Genomic DNA, 19881 nt, shown 5'->3' with positions numbered 1-19881 from the left:
GCGGTGCAATTTCAGACAGAACTGCGGAGTCAATATCTATAAGACTATCATCAACCTGCTCCTCTGTGGGATTCAAAAACTGATTAATATCCATAATGTCCTGGATACTATTTGAGAGTTTTAGGCGTTGAAGTCCTTGCTTTATATCGTCAATAAGTTGCTCATCATTAAGCTCATTGACATATTCAATTGAAAGGGCCTTTTGAAAACAGTTTCTGACTGTATCTCTAGACAAATCAAATTCCCAGGCAGAAATTGCCCATCGAATTGCTTGTAAGATTGTCATAGTAGATAGCGGGTCAAAACCACGGTCGTACTCAGCCATCATATATAAAACCCACTGTTTTTTCCAATATGCCTTCCATGTGCGTATAATCCCTTGATCAAGAGGCTGATACCGTGACGTTGAGCAGGATGGAAGCCATATAACCAGTGTATTCTTTAGCTGCGGGTTTACTTCTTTATATGCAGCTTCATGTGCAGAAAAATTGTCCATTAAAAGAGCAACTTTTCGGCCTTGCATTCTTCTATCAAACCAGAGCAGCCATTCTTTAAAGATATCACCAGTCATCCATGCCTTCTTATTTGAGCGCCAAGTGCAGTTAAGGTTCTCAATATTAATACCAGCTGCAGTAAAGGCTCTGGGACGTTTAGCTGTCCCAATAAACCAGATAGGAAGGAGTTCTGAAGCGTCTGAATTACAACAGAAATGCGCAGTTATTCGAGCCTTTTCTTTCTTGCGGCCAGGAAGCAAACGTGTAGATAAACTCCGGTCCGGGATCATCCTCCAGTATAGACCTGACTCATCGCAGTTAAAGATATCCTGAGGCGCATATATACTAAGAGCGTGACGGATTATAACCATTTCAGTAGCTGCATCTTCAGATACACTTCCAGCTTCACCATGCTGACTCCTCCACTTAATATTTCTGCGTGATTGAAAGCGTCGAAGCCAGCCGTTGCTAAACTGCGGCATCTCCCTTTCTGGATAGACCTCCGGCCAGAAATCCCTTTGCTTTTGCCGAATAATCTCCTGAGATATTGTTATTTGTCCCTCAGCCCTCCGTATCCAGTTGTAGAGTGCCTTTTCTAGCTCTGGCCAGGATTCTGTACGGCGTCGTTTATCTTCAGATTGATGCGCTTGAATGTCGTCAAGGAAGGCAAATCGAGAGGAGAGGATTCGGCTAATCGAGGAGCGGTCAATTGGCTGTTTATATGTCTCTTCAAACCACTTAGAAAGAGATGCCAGAGAAAGATAAGGCTTTAAATGATGTTGAGCGCGTAGGGCAGCCTTCTGGCTATTTGAAATAGCGCGACGCGTCCTCTTAGCCATCTTTAAAGCAAAGTGTGATATCTGAATAAGCAATTTTGTGACTTCGATATAGGCAAATTTATATAGGAAAGGGCGAAAAATTAAGCAAAGATCTTGTATCGGGGGGTTAAGCATATTAATATGGAAAATCAAATTAGACACCGTGTTCATTTGCTTATACCGGAGTTTTGCTTAAATCGGGTGCTGCTTATATAGGGGTTTTACTGTACCAGAATCGAATCCATCGACGGGGAACCACCGCCTCCGGAGGAACTAACCGTGGACGATTATTTCTGCACTCAGTTCATTGGAGGAATTTGCTTTCGGGATGGAGTCCTTAAGGCTACCAGATTATGTCGACCACGTTGTACCCCGTCTAGGATCGGTAGACTCTGTAGGGCAGGTATCTGCTATCTACTAGGTATCGTGGTATGCTTTTTTGCTGGCTCCGTAATCGGTGAGAATAATGAATGAATACCGGTTAAGTACATAAAAATAAAAATATAAAAAATATAACGTAATCGAACACCGAGAGTCCGACTTTTTCTACTCCCCCTGAATCGATTAAGGGCCAGGAATACTCTCCTATTAAGAATTAACATCCATTTGATAGTATAGGTAGTATTGAGGAATTTGCAATTGTTGGTGATGCTGCGGCAAAAAATCGGACACTCCGTGTCCGATTACGTTACAGGGGAGGGGAAGAACGGAATGGAATAACTTCGTCCCCGAGTGCCCACCAAAAGTTAACAAAAATTCCCCGATAATGACAAATCTCCTCATCTTGGCTCTCTCGGTCCAGATGCAAGTCCTAGGTTTTCAATCAATTCTGCCACCAGACTATCATAATTCAAAGCAATTTCAATGAAGTCCTTGCATGTTCATTTACCTTGCCATGCTCAGTACCTACCGTAGTGACTACGCCTACGTATGCAGCGTATCAGACCCTTACGTCGCCCTGCATCGGCAATTCCCCGATGTCAGGGGAGCACGACTAGCGAGGGCACTTATCTACTCCGCTACTGTACCACCCCAGACAGATTCAAGTATTTCGCACGGGTGAACTTGTTAACTTCCTGCCCAGCCCTTGCTGGGACACCATCGATCTAATAGTCTTCTTGTCTCAGCTGGTCCACCTGCCGCCCGTTCTGATCGGCACGTTTGGAGGCTGGGCTCTGGAGAAGTTGATCACTCTACAGTATATACACAATGGCACTCGGTAAACGTTCTGGTAGTAGTCCAACTATCGAAGTAGGTACGGACGGACGGAGTCCAAGCTATGGTACCTATGGACCCATGGTCGACAAGGACATACTCCGTAATTTTCAGCCAGGACCTATGGAGGCGAACTCCTCGGAGTGGTAAGAAGCAAATATCCCCGATGCGCCTAAGACCGATTCGGAATAGGAAACCCCGGTGTCCATCGAAGGATGGTCTATTCAAAGCCTATTTGAAAACGCCAATTGTCTCACCACGGTTTCTTTCGTACGGACCAAGGACTGCAAACCCAGAAAACTCTTGTTTATTTTTATATTTCTTTGGTTTTATTTTTTTAGAACGGGCCAAGGAGATCCAGTATCCGGGATCAATTGTAGCTTAAAGCGCAGGGGCAAAAGTGGAATTCTCGGAGAAATTATGTGGATGAAACACTCCGTATAGATCTATCAGCTAAGGAGTACTATTGATGTGTACAGTACTCTGTACGGAGTATATATGTAAAGATGGAATTGATCTAATGACTACCAGACCTTTAATTAGAGAATAGTTAATTTAATAATCAGTGATCTTTATATCGGCGAATTGCAAATACATTACTTGGCTCCGTAAGTTCCATACATAGTATAGTATAGCGTCAACATTTATTCGGAAGTCTCCACGACACATCACGCGGTAGATCGAACTACAGGACTAGTGCCTCGTCAGGTGGTACCTCTGGATATCAACGGATTAACGGGTCAATGCTATGCTATCATCACCAGTCCGAGAATGACGACAACAAATGTAAGATCTGCCATTATTGTTGACTAGTTTCACTGCTCTATTATAAGGCTGAGCTATTGATTCTTTATGCTGTATGTCATTCTCAGGGGTATATCCTCAGCTCGAAGGTACAGAATCATTTATAATACTCATTTGTAACACATTCGTGCACATATTCATTACGCTGATGCATAATGCTTTATGCACATATTGGTCTCTATCCTTGCAAACATTCACTGACTACTAGTCAGACTGTAAAGAGACTTAGCCTAGGTCGAACTGCGCTAGATCTATCCTATCCTCCTCTCCATTATGACCTCACTCGGATCTCCTCCGAACAAGCTTCGTGTCCATCCATCTCCACGTCCCATTGACACGCTGAATGGCCCGGTATATTTAGAATGTTACATCAAGCTACCTTACCTGCAGATTTTAGGGAATGCCTTAGAGTACCTTATCCTCCGGAGTCTATTCATCCCAGCTCCTGGCGTCAAGAACGATGATGGAAGACACCAGTGGATATGCGGCGTAAGTTCCATGCTAACCACTTGGTACCTGAGACATCCCATCATCCAAGACATTCTATTCTTCTCATACTATCTCGGCCAAAAGTCTAAGTCTAACCAATGGCTACAGATAAAAATAAGCACAACAGGAGGAACCGTGTCATCCGCAATATTCACTCCCCTCGTCAGATTTGCAGTTACTCCAGTAACTGGACGCGAGAACGGACCAGAGACTTTTGGTCTGTAGGGCTGGTAGCGCACTCGGGTTTATTTTTGTTGGTTTATTTTCGTTACTTTTTCGTGGCTAGTGCTCGCCAAAAATATCAGAAACCCGGCCAGTCAGACGGCAGTTCGTGTTGGAGAGCTGTGGGATCATCCTCCCAGGACGGCTGAGATGGGTCCTCGCCCCTACCAGCCACTGTCCAGCGCTTCCCCCTGATGTTTGCTGGGCGGAAGGCCCTGTGCATCGTGTTCCGGTGATGGTGAGAACTACTCTGCTGACGTACGTGGGCTCCCACGAGATGGCATGGATTACCCGCAACGATGACCCCAGGCTCTTGTGGAATCTACAATCTCACGGGTAAGCGAGAATCTACCAAATTCTACTTGAAGGGGTAAGACTGGATGGATGTATTCGCTAATACTCTGGAACCGGTGCAGACGATAGAATCAGAACATCTCCGATATCTCTTCCACCGTCCGGCCATAACACAAAGGAAACAACCTCCCCCAGAAGTGATAGAGACCCCGGTGTTTGGCCTTCGCTGCCACGAGCCACTGGGCAAACCTACCCTCTGTCTGGGATGGATTCGTACTGCGGAATTGGACAATCTACCCTGGTCAGCAAGGGCAATGGATGCCAGTGGTGGCCCTGGTCTGACTCAGGGGCTCACCTCATCGTACTTCTGTAGTGCCTCATAATACTGGACGGGGAGGCCGAAGCTCCGTTTCAGCGTTTCTTTCTTAATCTTCCGCGCGGCCACTGCATACAGCGTGGACAGGGTATCCCGATCTCCAGTAGGGTAGCCTCCAGGCGTGAGTCTCCCGGGCATTTTCCACCTATGTCGCTCATAGACCACTTCGATGAGCCGAGTGAGGACGTCCGCCTGCCATGTCCCAAGGCACTCCGTACGGAACGACTTGGCTTGTCGCTGGAGTTTCATCAGGTCAAGCTCGAGTCGCAGTGTGTTCGAACGCAGTTTGCTCATTTTCTCTTGTAGGTCGTCGTTGCTGGCGTGGAGGGCTTGCAGTGTTGTGGAATAATCCTGATACATCGACCGTAAGCTTTTCCAGGAGACCGTCGATGGTTCTGTCGATATACATGAGAACTAGACGTACCCTGACTGATAAGAGCACCTGAGTTTCCATTTTCTGGCTCAAAGAGCGCTTCGTCTTCGCAAGATAGAAAGACATGCCCGGCCCATACTTCTGCACGATGCTGGGGTCCATGGTGTCGAATGCTGTATATGCTGCTAACAACTACCAATTAACAGGCTGAAGCTTTCTGGGGAAGAAAGATAACCATGCCACTGACTAAATAATGATGGCTCTCTGCATTGTCTTGCAGCGTGGAATGCAGAGACATATATCGGTCAGGAAGCGAACAAGCCGCAAACAGGGAAGGTGCTGTCCAGTCTTTTCGGGCAGGTATAACAAGTCCCCTTGATTCCAGTCAAGCTTCTTTTATTTTATTTAGCCATGGAATTTCACATAATGCAGACAAAGCTAATCATCCAGTCATAGGATCCGACCCTACAGCTTGCTTTCCGACGCCTTCCCAAACTCCACAACTAGTTTGCCAAACTGCCTGCCTTCCTTCATGTCTTCGAACAGCCCATCGAGCGCCGCGATGTCCCCTAGGTCCGCCTGCAGTACGCGTGAAATCACCGGGTGGATTTTGTTTGCCTTGACAAACTCAACCATCTCCTTGAATTCCTGGCGAGAACCCATGGTCGAGCCGCGGACATCGATATTCTTGAGAACCGCTTGCATGAGGAAAGGCATCTTTGGAGAAACAGTCATTCCATAGACGGAGAGAACACCGCCGGCCTAGAGCAGTCAGTGGATATTTCCTATAAAATAGAAATCAATGCACCACGTTGGACATGAAAGAACGCACTTTGAGTAATTTGACGGCCTTTTCGACCGCATCGCCACCGGCACCATCGATAATGGCGTCGAAGGCCCTTTTTCCCGCGGGGAGCATGCTCAGGAGCTTCTTCTCCCATGCCTCCTCCTTGTAGTTTACACCCCCACGAGCGCCCAGTTCCACGGCCTTCTGGATCTTCTCCTCGCTCGAACTCGTCACGTAGACATCGGCGCCCCTGGCCACGGCGAACCGTAGACACATCAATGCTACACCTCCCCCAATTCCCGTGAGCAAGACCGCTGTGCCTTTGCCGGTGTTCCTCTCCCCAGCTTTCACCACCAAGGCCCTCCACCCCGTCAGCCCCGTCAACGGCAGCGCCGCCGCCTCTGCATCGGACAGGTGAGTCGGAACCTCCTCTACTTCAGACTCGTCGACCACCAGATACTCCTGCATCGTGCCCTTCTCGTAGTGCTTGGTTCCGCCCAGAATGCGATAGCCCTTGGGATCTTCCGGACCGTCTGGGGAATCCTTCCAACCCGTTCCCGGGTTCAAGATGACGCGTTTTCCCTGCCATCGCTCGGGGTTTGACACCTCCGGACCCGCCCCCAGGACGACTCCGACACCGTCGGCGCCCATTGGGACATCAAATGTGATCCCGGGATACAGGTGCTGACGCAGAAAGACATCGCGATGGTTTAGCGACGCGGCGGTCATCTTCACCAGCAGTTCGCGACCCTGTGGAGTCGGCTTGGGGAGCGTCTGGACATTGAGGGGGTAGTAGACTTGGCCGGGTTTACCGTCTACCTTGGTGAGGAAGATAGCTTTTGACATGGTAATAATATAGGGACTATGTTAGATTATATGAATTAAGATCGATGAGGGATTGACGACTTAAACGTGGTGCGGCATTGGATGCGGGGATGGATCGTTAACCGAGGAAGCGCAAATTTATATATTATCATCGTCATCAACCATGACCTCACTCAACATCTTGCGGATAGGCCCGGTTGATCGCTTATAAATCAGTGATCCACGATGGGATCGCCGACATTGAGCAGAATCATTCATATTACTGGAATTCATGGTCCCTGGTTGTTGGATATGCCGACCTCGGGCCGGCAGGACTGTTCACTATTATAATGCAATGCTTACTTGGAAGTTCATCTATTGATCTACGATGGAATATTCTAGATTTTTCTATTGTAATGTATTCGAGTCTGCAGTCCATCCCTCTAACCCACCATCGATGATATTTCAGGATCCTACCGTGAACGAGATGCTGTTTCAGGATTCGATTCGTGGGAAATCGCGTAGAGGTGGACTTCAATAATCCGCCTGTGATGTATGATACTAACGACGACAAGCATGACACCGATGGTCTACATCGTCAGGTTCATCTGCGTCCCAGAGATCCCTCGGTAGAGCATGATCCTCCGGGACGAAGCAGCCATGGCAGCACTCACGGACCGAACGACCGCGTCGCAGATAACACTGGCCCTGATAATGATGCTTCCTACATGCCGGACAGGACCCACGATGCTCAGGCTGCAGATGCACAGGACAAGGCACCGACGGTTTAAATTCCCTGGGGGAGATGGAGACCGACGACGAATCCCCATGATAGATGCAAGGGTAGCGATGTAGTACTTCCTGGCCATGATTCCCAGCCGGACATCCAACTCCCGAAGGATATATCTGCGTCGACTGACGCCGATAGTGGACATGTCTCTCTTGGATTGGTCCTGGGTTTGGATACTTATCGGTCTTGGTGTTGTTCTCCGCCCTGCGGACGTGGTCGCTGGGTCGGTGATGATGACGACGAGGATGAGGGTGATGATGGTGGGATCTGTTCACCGAAGCGTACGGTGGATCGAGGGACTGATGTTCCCTCTCTCGTGGGAGATCCATGCATACCGGCGTGATGAACTCTCCTTGATCCTCGCCTTTGCGCAGCGACTTGCCTCGCCAGTACCAGGCGTAGGGAAAACGGGACTTGTTGTCTCTCCTGCGGCAGAAGGGCATGTCAGGTTCAGCACTTTGCAGTTGGGAACTGCAAAGTCAACTGTAAAGTCAACTGCAAAGTGGGAAAATGATCGATAGAGGGATGAACACAGTTGATAAATCATCAGCTATAAGCCATGAAATATAAGCTATTAGCCATAAATTATGAAGATATAAATACATATTAAATGGAATGCCTCAGGCTGACAAGAGGCAAAGGTCCTTCATTCATCTGACTGCATCTGGTATGCTTCACTGCATCTTGGGGGGACACAGGAATGGGCCACCCGACAAACAGCGCGAGAAAAGTTCTCCTTTCTTTCTGTGTCTTTCTTTCTTTTCGTTCTAAAAATACCCCAAAGAGGAAATCCGTGCCCTTTGTGGCCAGTGAATATGCGCTGTGGCAGTAAGACATTTCTATATCCACGCACTTACAGATGATAGGTAGGTAGTAAATTTGTTGTCGTAGATTACTTCTGTTAGGCTATAAAATACAAGACTCTATAGTAATTCCTCGTCTTTTGTCTCCTATATTTCCTTTGTTTTCTTTTCCTTTTATTTATTTCCCTGCAGCCTTTATAATCTAATTATTTGTTTGTGTGTTTGTGTACCTACCGTACGGTATGCTCTGTATTGTGTGTATGAAATATTTGGTGGCTGGGACCCCAGCCAATCCCATCCCCTCTCCTAATGCCACGGCCCATTCGCCGCCTCTTCAATTTTCGCCTGGAGAACTTCTCGATCCTCTTGACCTTCCAATCTGGACTTCGATCGTCTCTTCGCCCGGACTTCAATTCTCTCTCTCTCTCTCGCGCTCTCTCTTCTGCGTCGGGAAAAGTTCCTCTTCATCAGGTACGTTCGTGGTCTCCCTGTTCGTGGGCTCGTCCTTCTCCTTCCCTAGTAACCCCCTACCGCTTCGACGTGGCTCAACTGATTGATTTGATCTGCTACCTAGCTCTTCATCACCAACTCTTCTTCCCTCTGCCTCAAAAAATTTTTTCTCCAAAAAATTCCTTCCTCTGACGGGATTCATTTTATTCTGTCCCCTTCTTTCTTTCGGATTTTCCCTCCATCGGCCTGTCTTGTCCAACTTCATAATGCCTACGCCACTCCCTTCGAGTTTTGCTTCCGCCGCTGCTGGCAATCCCCATGATACCTCACGGAGACCTGATGGCTCTGCGGGTGGAGAATGGTAGGTTGGACCCTTTCTACGGAATCTCCCGTGGTCGTTGTTTACCAGCTCTGACCACGCGCCGTTGTGCCTTTTTTTTTTTTTCAGGTCTCGAACTCGTATGAACGGAGCCACACAGACTTTTCGTCGTCCCTCAGTGGCCGTTAATCCTTCTCAGAATCGGGATCCCAATCAACCCGCGTCTGGTACGACGACTACTCCGACGGTGGGCCCCTACACTCCCTCACAGATGTCTTCGAATTATCCGTCGAACGCACTTCGCAACGGGGCCGGCAGTGAAACTCGTTACTCCAAGGAACAGCTTCTAGAACTCTACAAAGCTCAGCGGGATTCCGGGGCCTTGAATAAAAACGTCGCAGATTACTTTGTGGCTGATTGGAACCCTCGTCCGGATACCTCACCTGTGAACGGCGCCTGGGGTAGAAGGGAGGACTCCAAGGATAATCCCTCGGGGCCGGAGGTCTGTTGGGATCATGACGGACACATGGAACCCTTGGGATTGGTGGATATGACGGACGATGAGAGAGAGGTAAGTTTTTCTTTGTTGATTGACTTTTTGGCAGGCTTTTTTCTTTTTATTTCTGCAAGATTGGTCCTAAATGCTGCAGTTGTTTACTCTCTCGGTCAACTCTCCCTTGAAGCCCCCCCCAACGAATGCCTCCAAAGATAATACAGGCACCGGGACCGGAGGACGCAAATCGTCAGTTTCCTACTCGCAGGGGCACATGAACACCTACAACACCTCTTCCCCTAGCTCGGCTCGCCCAGGACCGAGGCGTCGAGAGACGGGCGATTCCACAGGGAATCCCATGTCTCCTACCGCCAGCGGCACCCGCTTTTTCCGTGACGAACCGACCGCCTCTACTCCGCCTCCGTCCCTGCTGCGTCGCAAGACCGACTTTCGAGATACCTCATCCACAGCACGATGGGAGGAGAAGGAGAAGGAGAAGGAGTCAGCCGGCCGCGAAGGCAGCTCCGACGCCGCTTCTCCGTTTGGTTCCCTGAAGCGGAGCTCGACTAATCCGCTGAATGTGGCTTCCGGCAGTACCAGCTCGCCCTGGGCGTCGGCTTCGCATAGCGCGAGCTTCTCGCCCATGGGGGCTTTTGGAGCCTTCTCCCTGGTGTCCAACGCCGCCCAGACGCCGACCACGGAAAAGAAAGCCGGCTTCGGCAGCCTCCGTGGCGAGAGTCGCCTGAAGGGCTTATTCTCCAAGGATAGCTCGGAGGACATGTCCGCCTCGATCAAGGAGAAGACCTCTCTCAGCAGCTTGGAACGTCTGGCGGAAGGTGAGGGCGAGAAACGCTCACAGTCACCATGGGCCGAGACAGTGAAAACGCGTGCGGGGCGGAGCGAGACGAACCCCTTCTCGGAGGAGATCCGCAGTGGAAGTGCGGCGCTCGGGGGCTCTCAGGAGGTCAGCACGCCGTCTCAGGGCGACCAGCTGGGCTTCTCAGCCTTTGGCATGACTTCTAATATCCCGGGCTTTCGCGAACTGATGCAGAGCCACGAAAACTCCCGCAATCCTACGCCGAGTTTACTCCACGGCCACGAACCTACCAGTCCTACGAACACGAACCCGTACCAGAGCCCTCACGGCGAGAGAGGCGATGTCGATGACGTGGAAACCGATGGGTCGGATATCCAGAACACTCACCACCCCGGACTGACGGGACTCCGCGATCCTTCGAGCGCGTTCGGTTCGATCCGACGTGTGGGATCGGGGATGGATCTACCCTCGATCGACCGCAGCCAGACCTCCAGTGCCGCCGGGAACCGCAGTTTCTCGAGCCTCGGGGGTCTCGGTGGATTGCCTTCCCTAGGCGGTGCCGGAGGATGGCCCTCTTCTGGCGCTGTTGGCACTCCGACCCGCGAGAGGTCTGCTTTTACTGGTGGATTCGGCGATCCGATCTTCGGCTCGGTGGCTGATCTTCAGTCCCCAAGCCTGTCCACAACCTTGGGAGGCGGTGGTCTCTTCGGCGCCCCCGCCGCTCATGCTGGGATCAGTGGCACGGGTAGTCTGGGCCGCTCGAGCAAACTGGGGTCCCTCTTCCCCCCAGCGATGCAGGAACAGATGCAAGGGGACCAGGCCCGGCCCGATTTGGGCACTCTCGATGAGAACACTCAGTCAGCAGGTGAGGCAATTTCCAGTCACCCGCGGGCTCTCCCGGATGCACTGACCCGTGAAGCAGATGCAGCAGCAGACTCCCAGCCTGCGGACAAGGCCGTCCCTGCGAATAACCCCCCCGCCAGCATGCCCACTTCTCAGACGCCGGTTTCAGCGGTGGGCTCTGTGCCGACCTCCCTGGCCGCCGATGTGCCTCCATTGAGTCAGACGCCTGGGCTGGCGAACGTGGTGCCGCCGGCCCAGCAGCGGACGATGGTGATGCCGGATCGGATGCGGTGGATTTACCGTGATCCTCAGGGCAACATTCAAGGCCCCTGGACGGGACTCGAGATGCACGACTGGTTCAAGGCCGGCTTCTTCAGCCCGGACCTGCAGATTAAGAAGCTCGAAGACCCGGAGTTTGAGCCGTTGGCGCAGCTGGTGCGGCGGATCGGCAACTCGCGTGAGCCATTCCTGGTACCTCAGATTGGGATCCCCCATGGACCCGACCCGAGCCCGGGGCATTGGACAGCCAACACGACGGGCGGCGCGGCTCAGCCCCCCTTCCCGGGCAGCTTCCCCAGCTTCGGAACCACGTTGACGGCGGAGCAGCAGAATGCGTTGGAGCGTCGGAAACAGGAGGAACAGTATCTGATGGCGCGTCAGAAGGAGCACCTGGCACAGCAGCAGGCGCTGATGAAGCAGATGCAATTCCAGGGGGTCCCGCACGGCATCCATCCCCATCAGCTGCAGCATCACTCGAGTGCCCATAGCCTCCACAGCCAGCCCAGCTTCGGCAGCATCGCATCCCCCGTGGGCTTCCAGCCATCGCCCATCCAGGGACCCACGCAGCAGCAGCAGCCGCCATCGCAACCCCAGTCCGTAGTCGGCGGCGGGTTCTTCGACGCTGCGGCGGCGATGAGGCCCAGTGGTCTACCTCCGGTCGGCCCCCCGATGCTGGGCACCGACCTTGTGAACAACCAGGACCAGCTCCCGGCGCTTCTCGATCGATTGAATGTGAGCCGTAGCGACCCTTTCGCGTTTGGCAGCCCCGCATCGTTTGCGACGCGGCAGCCCGACCCCTTGTTCCACCCACAGCAGGTGGCGTCGATGCTGCAGGACCGGGCGCGGTTGCAGCAGGAACAGGAGCAGTTTGACAGCATGCAGGGTGACAGCCTGTTCGACCAGCAGGCGCGGGAAGAGCGACTTCACCAGTTTCACGCGCTCCGGGTCCAGGATGGGGAATTGGGGCTGGGACTACCCACGCACCCAACAGGATCGTCTCTGGAGGAGACAGGAGAGCCGCTGACCTCGCTGGAGCTGGCCACGGGCGCTCTGGAGGCGGGTGCGATCGAACACGAGCCCACCCTGAGTCTCTCTGAGCAGGTGAAAGCGGCATCGGCGCAACGCGAGCAGCAAGAACAGGAACAGCAGCAGGAGCAACAGGAGCAGGAATCCGCACCGGAATCCGTCTGGGGGGTCAAGGGTGATAGCGCCATGCCGCAGCCGTTCCCTCCACCTCCGTCGGCGTCGCCGCTCCCGGCCCCGGCTGCGCAGCGCAATCGACAGAACGTGGCGGAGTCCCTGGCGGCGCATTCACGGTCGCAGACGCAAACCCCCGTGGACGCACCCACCACGTCGATCGCGCCGTGGGCCAAGGAGGCGCACGAGCTGCCCAAGGGACCTTCGCTGAAGGAGATCCAAGAGGCGGAGGCGCGCAATGCGGCACAGAAGGAAGAACTGGCGGCGGCGGCGCGTCGGGCGCAGCTTCTGGCGGAACAGGAGCGACTCAGTCAAGCACAGACACAGACGCAGGCACCGGGGCTGCCGTCGACAGCCAACTGGGCCAGCGCCGGATCGCCCGCGACGCCCACATCTACCGGCTCCGTGTGGAACTCGCAAAAGGGCACGACCCCATCCGCTGCTCCCGCCAAGAAGACACTGGCGCAGATCCAGAAGGAAGAGGAGGCTCGCAAGCAGCGTCTGGCCGCGGCGACAGCTGCAACTGCAGCGGTCGTGCAGAGTGCACCGACCAGCTCAAGCGCCGTGACCCCGCCAGCACCATCATCTACGGGTAAGCGATATGCCGATCTGGCCGGCAAGGCTCCGACGGCGCCATCCCCGGTGTCGGCGGGCGCATGGACGACGGTGGGCGCTGGTGGTAAGCCCAAGCCCCCTCCAGCAGCACCGTCAGGACCGCGGTCGAGCATGGCTCTGACGGCGTCGTCCCCAGTGCGACCCAAGGCGACGACGACAGCAGCGATGATGGTGAGCAGCACAGGTAGCATGAGCAGTACAGCGGGCAGTTCCGGAGGCGGTAGCAATGCGCAGCGAGCGATGGAGGAGTTCACGCGATGGGCCAAGGTCAGCCTGGGTAAGGGACTGGACAGCAGCATCAATGTGGAGGACTTTGTCCAGCAACTGCTGCAGTTGCCGGCAGAGACGGAGATCATCTCGGACTCTGTGTACGCCAACTCGCAGACGCTGGACGGCCGACGATTCGCAGAGGAATTCATCCGACGACGACAGCAGGCCGACAAAGGAATCGTGGAAGGTGAAACGAATGGATGGAGCGAAGTAGCCAAGCGAGGATCGGGAACGAGCCGAGAAGAAGGCAATTCGGCGTTTAAAGTGGTGGCGCCTCGGAAGAAGGGCCGACGATGAGTCAGTCATTGAATTGTATTGATGTATTTATGTCTTTTCTAGATGCAATTCTCTTCATCTTTTTCAACTCTTCATCTTTTCATTACTTCATCTTTTCAGTATCTGTAGACTATGTTCAAAGAACAATTCCTCATCCATCCCGCCTATCGCAACCTCAACCATGGTCTGTTTATCTCTGAATCTTAAATTAAATCTAATACATAAATAGGTTCCTTTGGGACGTATCCCCGCGCCATCCAAACCGTCCATCGTCAACTTCAAGACGAAGCTGAAGCGCGTCCCGACCTGTTTATTCGTCGCACGCACCCTCAACGTCTCGATGAAGCCCGTCAAGCCGTGGCATCTTTGTTGAACGCCCCCGTGGGCGAATGCGTCTTCGTCAAGAACGCCACCACGGGCATCAACACCGTCCTGCACAATCTTGACTTCCACCCCGGCGACGTAGTCATCTACTTCAACACCGTCTACGGTGCCGTCGAGAAATCGCTCGTCGCGCAATTCGAGAAATCCCCTCTCCAGGGCCACAAAATCACCTACGAATTCCCCATCACTCCAGATGAACTCCTGCATCGATTCCACTCCGCCGTGCACGACCTCCGCAAACAGAACCTCAACCCCCGTCTTGCCGTGTTCGACACCATCGTGAGTAACCCTGGTTTCCGATTCCCGTTCGAACGCCTCATCGTTGCCTGTCGCGACCTCCACGTCCTCAGTCTCGTCGACGGCGCCCACGGCATTGGCCATATCCAACTCGATCTGACAACTCTAAACCCGGATTTCTTCACCTCCAACTGTCATAAATGGCTCTTTACCCCGCGCAGCTGTGCGGTTCTCTACGTGCCCGTAAGACATCAGCATCTTATACGCACGACGGTGCCCACTTCGTGGGGGTTTATCCCCCTTCCAGATTCGCCGGCTACCGCATCTTCGACGATCATGCGGGAGAATGAGAAGAATCCGAAGAAATCGGCGTTTGAATCGTTGTTTGAATTCGTCGCGACGGCGGATGATACACCCTATTTGTGTGTTCCCGCGGCGTTGCAGTTCCGTCGTGACGTCTGCGGTGGCGAGGAGAGGATCTATGAATATATCGAGACGTTGGCGAATGAGGGCGCGGATATTGTTGCGAGTGTTCTAGGGACCGAGGTTCTCCAGGAACCTGGGTTGAAGGCCGGGCAGAGAAGTGAGTTTCGGCGTTGTGGGATGGGGAATGTTCGGTTGCCTGTGCGGGTGGTCGATCCTGAGGATAGCGACGGGAAGCAAGCTGAGGGTCAAGTTATTTTGTCGTCTCAAGTGCTGGCTATTCAGCATTGGTTTGAGGATCAGTTGCTCTATCGATATCAGACCTTTGTGCCTGTGTTCGTCCATGGTGGTTGGCTCTGGGTAAGGCTGTGTGCACAAATTTATCTGGATCGCAGCGATTTCGAATGGGTGGCGTGTGTTTTGAAGGATTTGTGTAAGAGGATGTCGTCGGGTCCTCTATCTTCTCTGTAGTCTAGTTTAGCATTCTACAGTCTACACCATCTCAAGTCTCTGAGTTGCAGAGTAATTAGCCATAGCATTCAAGAATACAGTCATAACTCATTATCCAAATCGACTGCGAACCCATCCAGCCAATCCCCCCAGTCCACTCCCTCCCTCTGGCCCCGGACTATCGTCAATCACCACCGGATTGTCACTCGTCCCCTCGGCCGGTTCCTGCCTGCCTGGCTCCTGTCGGTTCTGCCGGTTCTGCGGGTTCTGTCCCTGTCTGTTCTGTTCGTGTCTGTCCCTTAGGTCAGTCCCGTTAAACTGCACAAGGAGAAAACTCACCCAATCCCCCGCCGACAATGCGGACAGGTATTATGTTGGTTCAACCACATCTCAATGCACGCCGTGTGGAACCAATGCTGACACGGCAGCTCCGTCACCTCCGTGCCCTTCTCCACTCTATCCATGCAGATCGAGCACTCCGCCCGCCCGTCGCTGCCCAGCATCGCCTCGTCCACCACCTTCTTGCGCAGCGACTGGATCGCCTGCGCCGATGCCGGCGGCGGTGCCGTGCGGTTCCCATTCTGCTCCACCAGCTGCGAGATCACTCGGTCCAGCTCCTCCTGCGAGTACACCGCGTCGCCATGTCGCTCGACGTTCAACAGCGCCGACAGCATTGCCAGAGGACTCGGCCCCGTCATCACCCGCACCCCGCCGTGGCCCCCTCCGTTCTCTCGAAAGTCGGAGCGGAAAAGCTCTAAGATACTATAGTCCGTTAGTCTACGTCGTCCTAGATATAAGAAGGGGTACGTACTCGCCCAACGTCCGAAGCGGCGTGGCCATGGGCTGCGGCCCATCCGCATCCCGAGGATGTAACCCCTCGGGCTCATGCTGCATATCGAAATCGAAGGACCCGTCCAACGTCACGCCGGGTGCCCGTTGGTCGGACCGGGGCTGCGTTCCGGAGGATTCCTGTCCTGGCCTAAGGGCCGAGGTCTGCTGGTAGGTGTTGGCAAGCCCGTGGAAGATGGTATCCAGACCGCGCACCATGGGCATCAAAGGATCGATCGGCATGTTTCCCTGCGGGTGGGACGACTGTCGCCGTCGAGGGAGGCCGTGGGAATATGTCGTGCTGGAGAAGGTAAACCGCCCATCGGGGGATCGGTAGGTGTGATGTGTGAACCCACTGGGGTCGTCGTCGTAGGTTTGATCATCTTCACCGTCCTGGTCCCAGGGGTTATGGTGTGCCCAGGGATTATGCGGGGGGTCGGGAGGGTGATCGGGAGGATGATCCGGGGCATCTGGATCCGGGGGGATTTCAATCTGCAAGGTCAGCCCTGTTAGAGATAGAAATAGATAGATAGATAGATAGATATAGGATGAGGCACACAATCTCTGTAAAATCGGATTCACAGTGGGGGCAGATCAGCCCGTTATCGTTTCGCAGCCATACCCCGCCACAGGCATGGCAAAACATGCGATCTCCGGCATCGGCCATCGCAAGAGGAGAAAACCAGAGATTTCAGGAGAAGAGATATTTCAGTAGAAGAGAGGATATCAGTAGAAGGAGAAGATAGAAAGAAACGCAATCTGAGGGCAGTCTAAGCTTAGTCGGAAAGATACGAGATTTCGGATAGAAAAGCAGCGTCATTCATTGTGACGTGCGAGAGAGATCAGAGAGTCATGAGATGGAGAGATCAAAAGGAATCAAAAGGGGGGAAGAGAATGAATCTGAATGAAGAAAGAAGTCGATGAATGAAGAAGAAAGCGTTCGAAATCAAATGAAAAAAGAAAGATCGGATGACGTTAGGCGGTGGCGTGCCTGAGATCAGCCTGAATACACAAATATATCCCATAAAAGATGGAATAAAGTTAAAGACTAAAGACTAAAGAATAAATAATATTCACGAAAATAAAGAATCTACTCAGACGCCTCCATGCTCCAAAATCAATACAATGACTATATACACTTAATTATCGCCTCTTCCGAAATACCACGCCTCCCACCACGCCGGCTGCCAACGCCAGTCCTCCCACGATCGCAATCCCCAGCATTCCCTCTTTGGAGACCTTCTCATCGATCAGCGTCCCCAGACTGGCCGCCTGCAGATTCGCTGGTTCTTTCTCCCGCAGGAGATCGTTGTATCGTCGAGCTTCGCCATAGTTCCCCAGTTTGTAGTTCCCCAACGCCAGATAGTACAGACATTCCCTGCGTCGTTCGGGTGATGCACGGAAGATCTCGGACAGGAGACGGACGCCTTCTTGTTGATCAGAGCGAGTGTTGGATTTGATCAGGCCCTGGATTAGTCATTATACTGGGTCATCATACTGGGCAAGAGTCGGGTGTCTGTGTATATAGAGAGAGATATATACCCAAGCATAGTTGAATTTCGTCTGAATCCCCACGTAGTCGCCTTCTTTTTCATATTGCGACCGCAAGACCTGGAGTTCCGCGGGTTTCAGCGGACTGGATGGTCAGCAGATGGATTGGGTTATCGTTCGACGGAGTCACCTTTCCGCATCGGCTGCATCTAGAGAGAGTTAGTTGCTGATAGATCTAGAGACGGAGGTCATACATGGAAGATTCGAGCCCATCGTGATGGATAACACCGATAGATGTTGTCTTGTCAGTCAGTCTGGCGTCTGTTGTTTGCTGTCAGTCAGGTGTCTAGAGCTCGGTCGGTGGCGGTGCTGTGGCGTTGCTCCGTCAACTATCATCGTTATTTATCCTGCATCTACCCATCATCACTCATCCAAGATAAATAATAAAATGTTGCTCGACGAAAGTCCCGCTACGGTATATTCCCTCTTCTCTCGTCCATTCTATAATATGCTAATATATATAGTTGATCCACCATACCATCGGCAACTTCAACCACCAACCGGATAAACAAGCCGTCTCGCGTATCAATGACTCGCTGGCTACCCTGCAGCAATCCCGCGACCTGCGACGGCGCGAGGTCGAGTCATCCCTGAAGAAACTCTCGCGACATCTGCATTCCCTGAACACCCAGTACGACGAGGCTGTCGCCGCCCACGACGCCAACCACCACGCCGCCGAGATTGTCGAGCTGGATACCAAGAAGTTTCGCATCGCCAAGGCGGCCACCGAGCTCGAGATCGAAAGCGAGCGACTCGAGAGTGAGCTGGAGATGTTGAAAGAGCGTCTGGCGGATCTGGAGGCGCAGGGATTAGAGGGGGATGAAGCGACGCGACGGGAGAGGGAGGCTGATGATGCTACGATGTATGCTTCTTTTCATTCCTCCTTTCGTTCAACTACTGATGATGATAGTCTGAGGCTTAAAATCTATCGCTCCCTCGGAGTCGACATCGAAGCTGATGAGGCGGGCAATTTCAACAAGGCCGTCATTCGCAACAGTCGCAAAGGCGACGTGCACGTCGTCAAGATCGATCCCAAATTCTCTCGTTTCTTCTATTCCAATTACCTCTGGTCGACTATGCAGGGATGATTTACGTTATGATACCTTATACTAATATAATTAATTCCAATCAATCAGTTATGATCTATACGTAGCCTCAACCACTCCATCACCCGCTCTCGATCCTCGCGAGAGAGACTGCTACAGGAATCTCCATATAGCAGCGGTTTCTCCTGCGGAAACAGCTGCTCCATGGCCTCCAGCACCTGCAGATGCGTATATCCAGACGTATCATCCCCGTCTTTATACTCGTTCTCCCTCCACATCTGCCACCACTGTTCCTCCACGCGCAGCATCATATCCTCCGTCTGATCCATAGACATCAAGTCCTCTCCATCCCAGGTCAACACGACAGAAGACTTCATCTCACCGCCATCGACACTGTCATACCGCACCTGAACACCCAACGGACCCAACCCCAACTGCTGCGCCCGCGCATTCCACAAAGCCTGTCGTAACCACCCATCCCGCTGCATCGTCAACCACAGAATCGGCGACGCGCTTCGCGCCAGCGCATCTCGGACTCCGCGCGTCGCTTCGCGCGGACTCACCAGTATCCCGATGGCATCTGTCCCGGGTCCCCATCCGCGCGGCGCCCGTGCAAACGTCCCTTCGAGTTCACGCACCAGGTTCGGACCTAGTTTCGTCCGTAGTGATTTGCATTGTACCAGGACTCGGAACGGGTGTTCGTGTGACGGGGGGTGAAAGGTGCCGAGTAGATCGATTCCTAGGTCATCGCGTCCGCCGGTGCGGGTCAGATCGAAGGAGAATGCGCGGAGTTTTTCCTGTACGGTGTATTCGTAGTGTGTGCCGATGTAGGTCGTTGTCGTTGGGGAGAGGGATTGGCGTTGGGCGTAGTGGAGGAAGGAAGTCAGGTCATGGTGCTGTGAGGGGGCCGTCGGGGGGATGGGAAGTTTGAATAGACGACGTGTGAGGGAATGGAGTTGTCGAGTGGAATGTAACTGATGATTTGAGTTATTGAATCGTGTGTATAGGAGAGTCATGTCATGCTGTGGTGTTTTCGTCTTTGCCTTTGTTGTTGCTCTCTGATTTGTCTGTGGGGCAAACATTTATATCCTCATAAGGATCCATTTATTAACTTATATCCTCAATACATCATCT

General features: G+C 52.8%; 9 protein-coding genes across 9 annotated transcripts; 3 read left to right on the top strand and 6 right to left on the bottom strand.

Annotated features, from left to right (window-relative positions):
* Positions 1–4121: 4121 nt before the first annotated feature.
* On the bottom strand, positions 4122–5247 carry ATNIH1004_008364 (uncharacterized protein; the record flags this gene model as incomplete). The annotated part of the gene is made up of 5 exons (XM_033572974.1): positions 4122–4257; positions 4305–4364; positions 4586–4629; positions 4692–5063; positions 5137–5247. The coding sequence occupies 5 exons, from the start codon at positions 5245–5247 to the stop codon at positions 4122–4124; spliced, it is 723 nt and encodes a 240-aa protein (XP_033423526.1).
* Positions 5248–5550: 303 nt separating this feature from the next.
* ATNIH1004_008363 (putative alcohol dehydrogenase) lies at positions 5551–6718 on the bottom strand (the record flags this gene model as incomplete). The annotated part of the gene is made up of 2 exons (XM_033572973.1): positions 5551–5847; positions 5918–6718. 2 exons carry the CDS (start codon positions 6716–6718, stop codon positions 5551–5553), a joined length of 1098 nt encoding a protein of 365 aa, XP_033423525.1.
* A 548-nt stretch (positions 6719–7266) lies between these two features.
* On the bottom strand, positions 7267–7909 carry ATNIH1004_008362 (uncharacterized protein; the record flags this gene model as incomplete). The annotated part of the gene is made up of 2 exons (XM_033572972.1): positions 7267–7591; positions 7644–7909. 2 exons carry the CDS (start codon positions 7907–7909, stop codon positions 7267–7269), a joined length of 591 nt encoding a protein of 196 aa, XP_033423524.1.
* Positions 7910–8985: 1076 nt separating this feature from the next.
* ATNIH1004_008361 (GYF domain-containing protein) lies at positions 8986–13849 on the top strand (the record flags this gene model as incomplete). Its single annotated transcript, XM_033572971.1, has 3 exons — positions 8986–9080; positions 9168–9609; positions 9689–13849. 3 exons carry the CDS (start codon positions 8986–8988, stop codon positions 13847–13849), a joined length of 4698 nt encoding a protein of 1565 aa, XP_033423523.1.
* A 111-nt stretch (positions 13850–13960) lies between these two features.
* On the top strand, positions 13961–15343 carry ATNIH1004_008360 (putative aminotransferase family protein (LolT); the record flags this gene model as incomplete). The annotated part of the gene is made up of 2 exons (XM_033572970.1): positions 13961–14012; positions 14058–15343. The coding sequence occupies 2 exons, from the start codon at positions 13961–13963 to the stop codon at positions 15341–15343; spliced, it is 1338 nt and encodes a 445-aa protein (XP_033423522.1).
* A 90-nt stretch (positions 15344–15433) lies between these two features.
* On the bottom strand, positions 15434–16817 carry ATNIH1004_008359 (putative RING finger domain protein; the record flags this gene model as incomplete). The annotated part of the gene is made up of 4 exons (XM_033572969.1): positions 15434–15614; positions 15662–16084; positions 16134–16642; positions 16710–16817. The coding sequence occupies 4 exons, from the start codon at positions 16815–16817 to the stop codon at positions 15434–15436; spliced, it is 1221 nt and encodes a 406-aa protein (XP_033423521.1).
* A 476-nt stretch (positions 16818–17293) lies between these two features.
* Positions 17294–17914, bottom strand: FIS1 (mitochondrial fission 1 protein; the record flags this gene model as incomplete). The annotated part of the gene is made up of 4 exons (XM_033572968.1): positions 17294–17617; positions 17693–17786; positions 17832–17850; positions 17896–17914. The coding sequence occupies 4 exons, from the start codon at positions 17912–17914 to the stop codon at positions 17294–17296; spliced, it is 456 nt and encodes a 151-aa protein (XP_033423520.1).
* Positions 17915–18089: 175 nt separating this feature from the next.
* SPC24 (kinetochore Spc24 family protein) lies at positions 18090–18789 on the top strand (the record flags this gene model as incomplete). The annotated part of the gene is made up of 3 exons (XM_033572967.1): positions 18090–18116; positions 18166–18563; positions 18612–18789. 3 exons carry the CDS (start codon positions 18090–18092, stop codon positions 18787–18789), a joined length of 603 nt encoding a protein of 200 aa, XP_033423519.1.
* A 44-nt stretch (positions 18790–18833) lies between these two features.
* ATNIH1004_008356 (uncharacterized protein) lies at positions 18834–19763 on the bottom strand (the record flags this gene model as incomplete). Its single annotated transcript, XM_033572966.1, has 1 exon — positions 18834–19763. One exon carries the CDS (start codon positions 19761–19763, stop codon positions 18834–18836), a length of 930 nt encoding a protein of 309 aa, XP_033423518.1.
* Between the last annotated feature and the right edge of the window lie 118 nt (positions 19764–19881).

Source organism: Aspergillus tanneri, assembly GCF_003426965.1.
Source record: "Aspergillus tanneri strain NIH1004 chromosome Unknown AapTan_6_pilon_pilon_pilon, whole genome shotgun sequence".
NCBI lineage: Eukaryota > Fungi > Ascomycota > Eurotiomycetes > Eurotiales > Aspergillaceae > Aspergillus > Aspergillus tanneri.
This window is presented reverse-complemented; position numbering and strand designations above follow the sequence as displayed.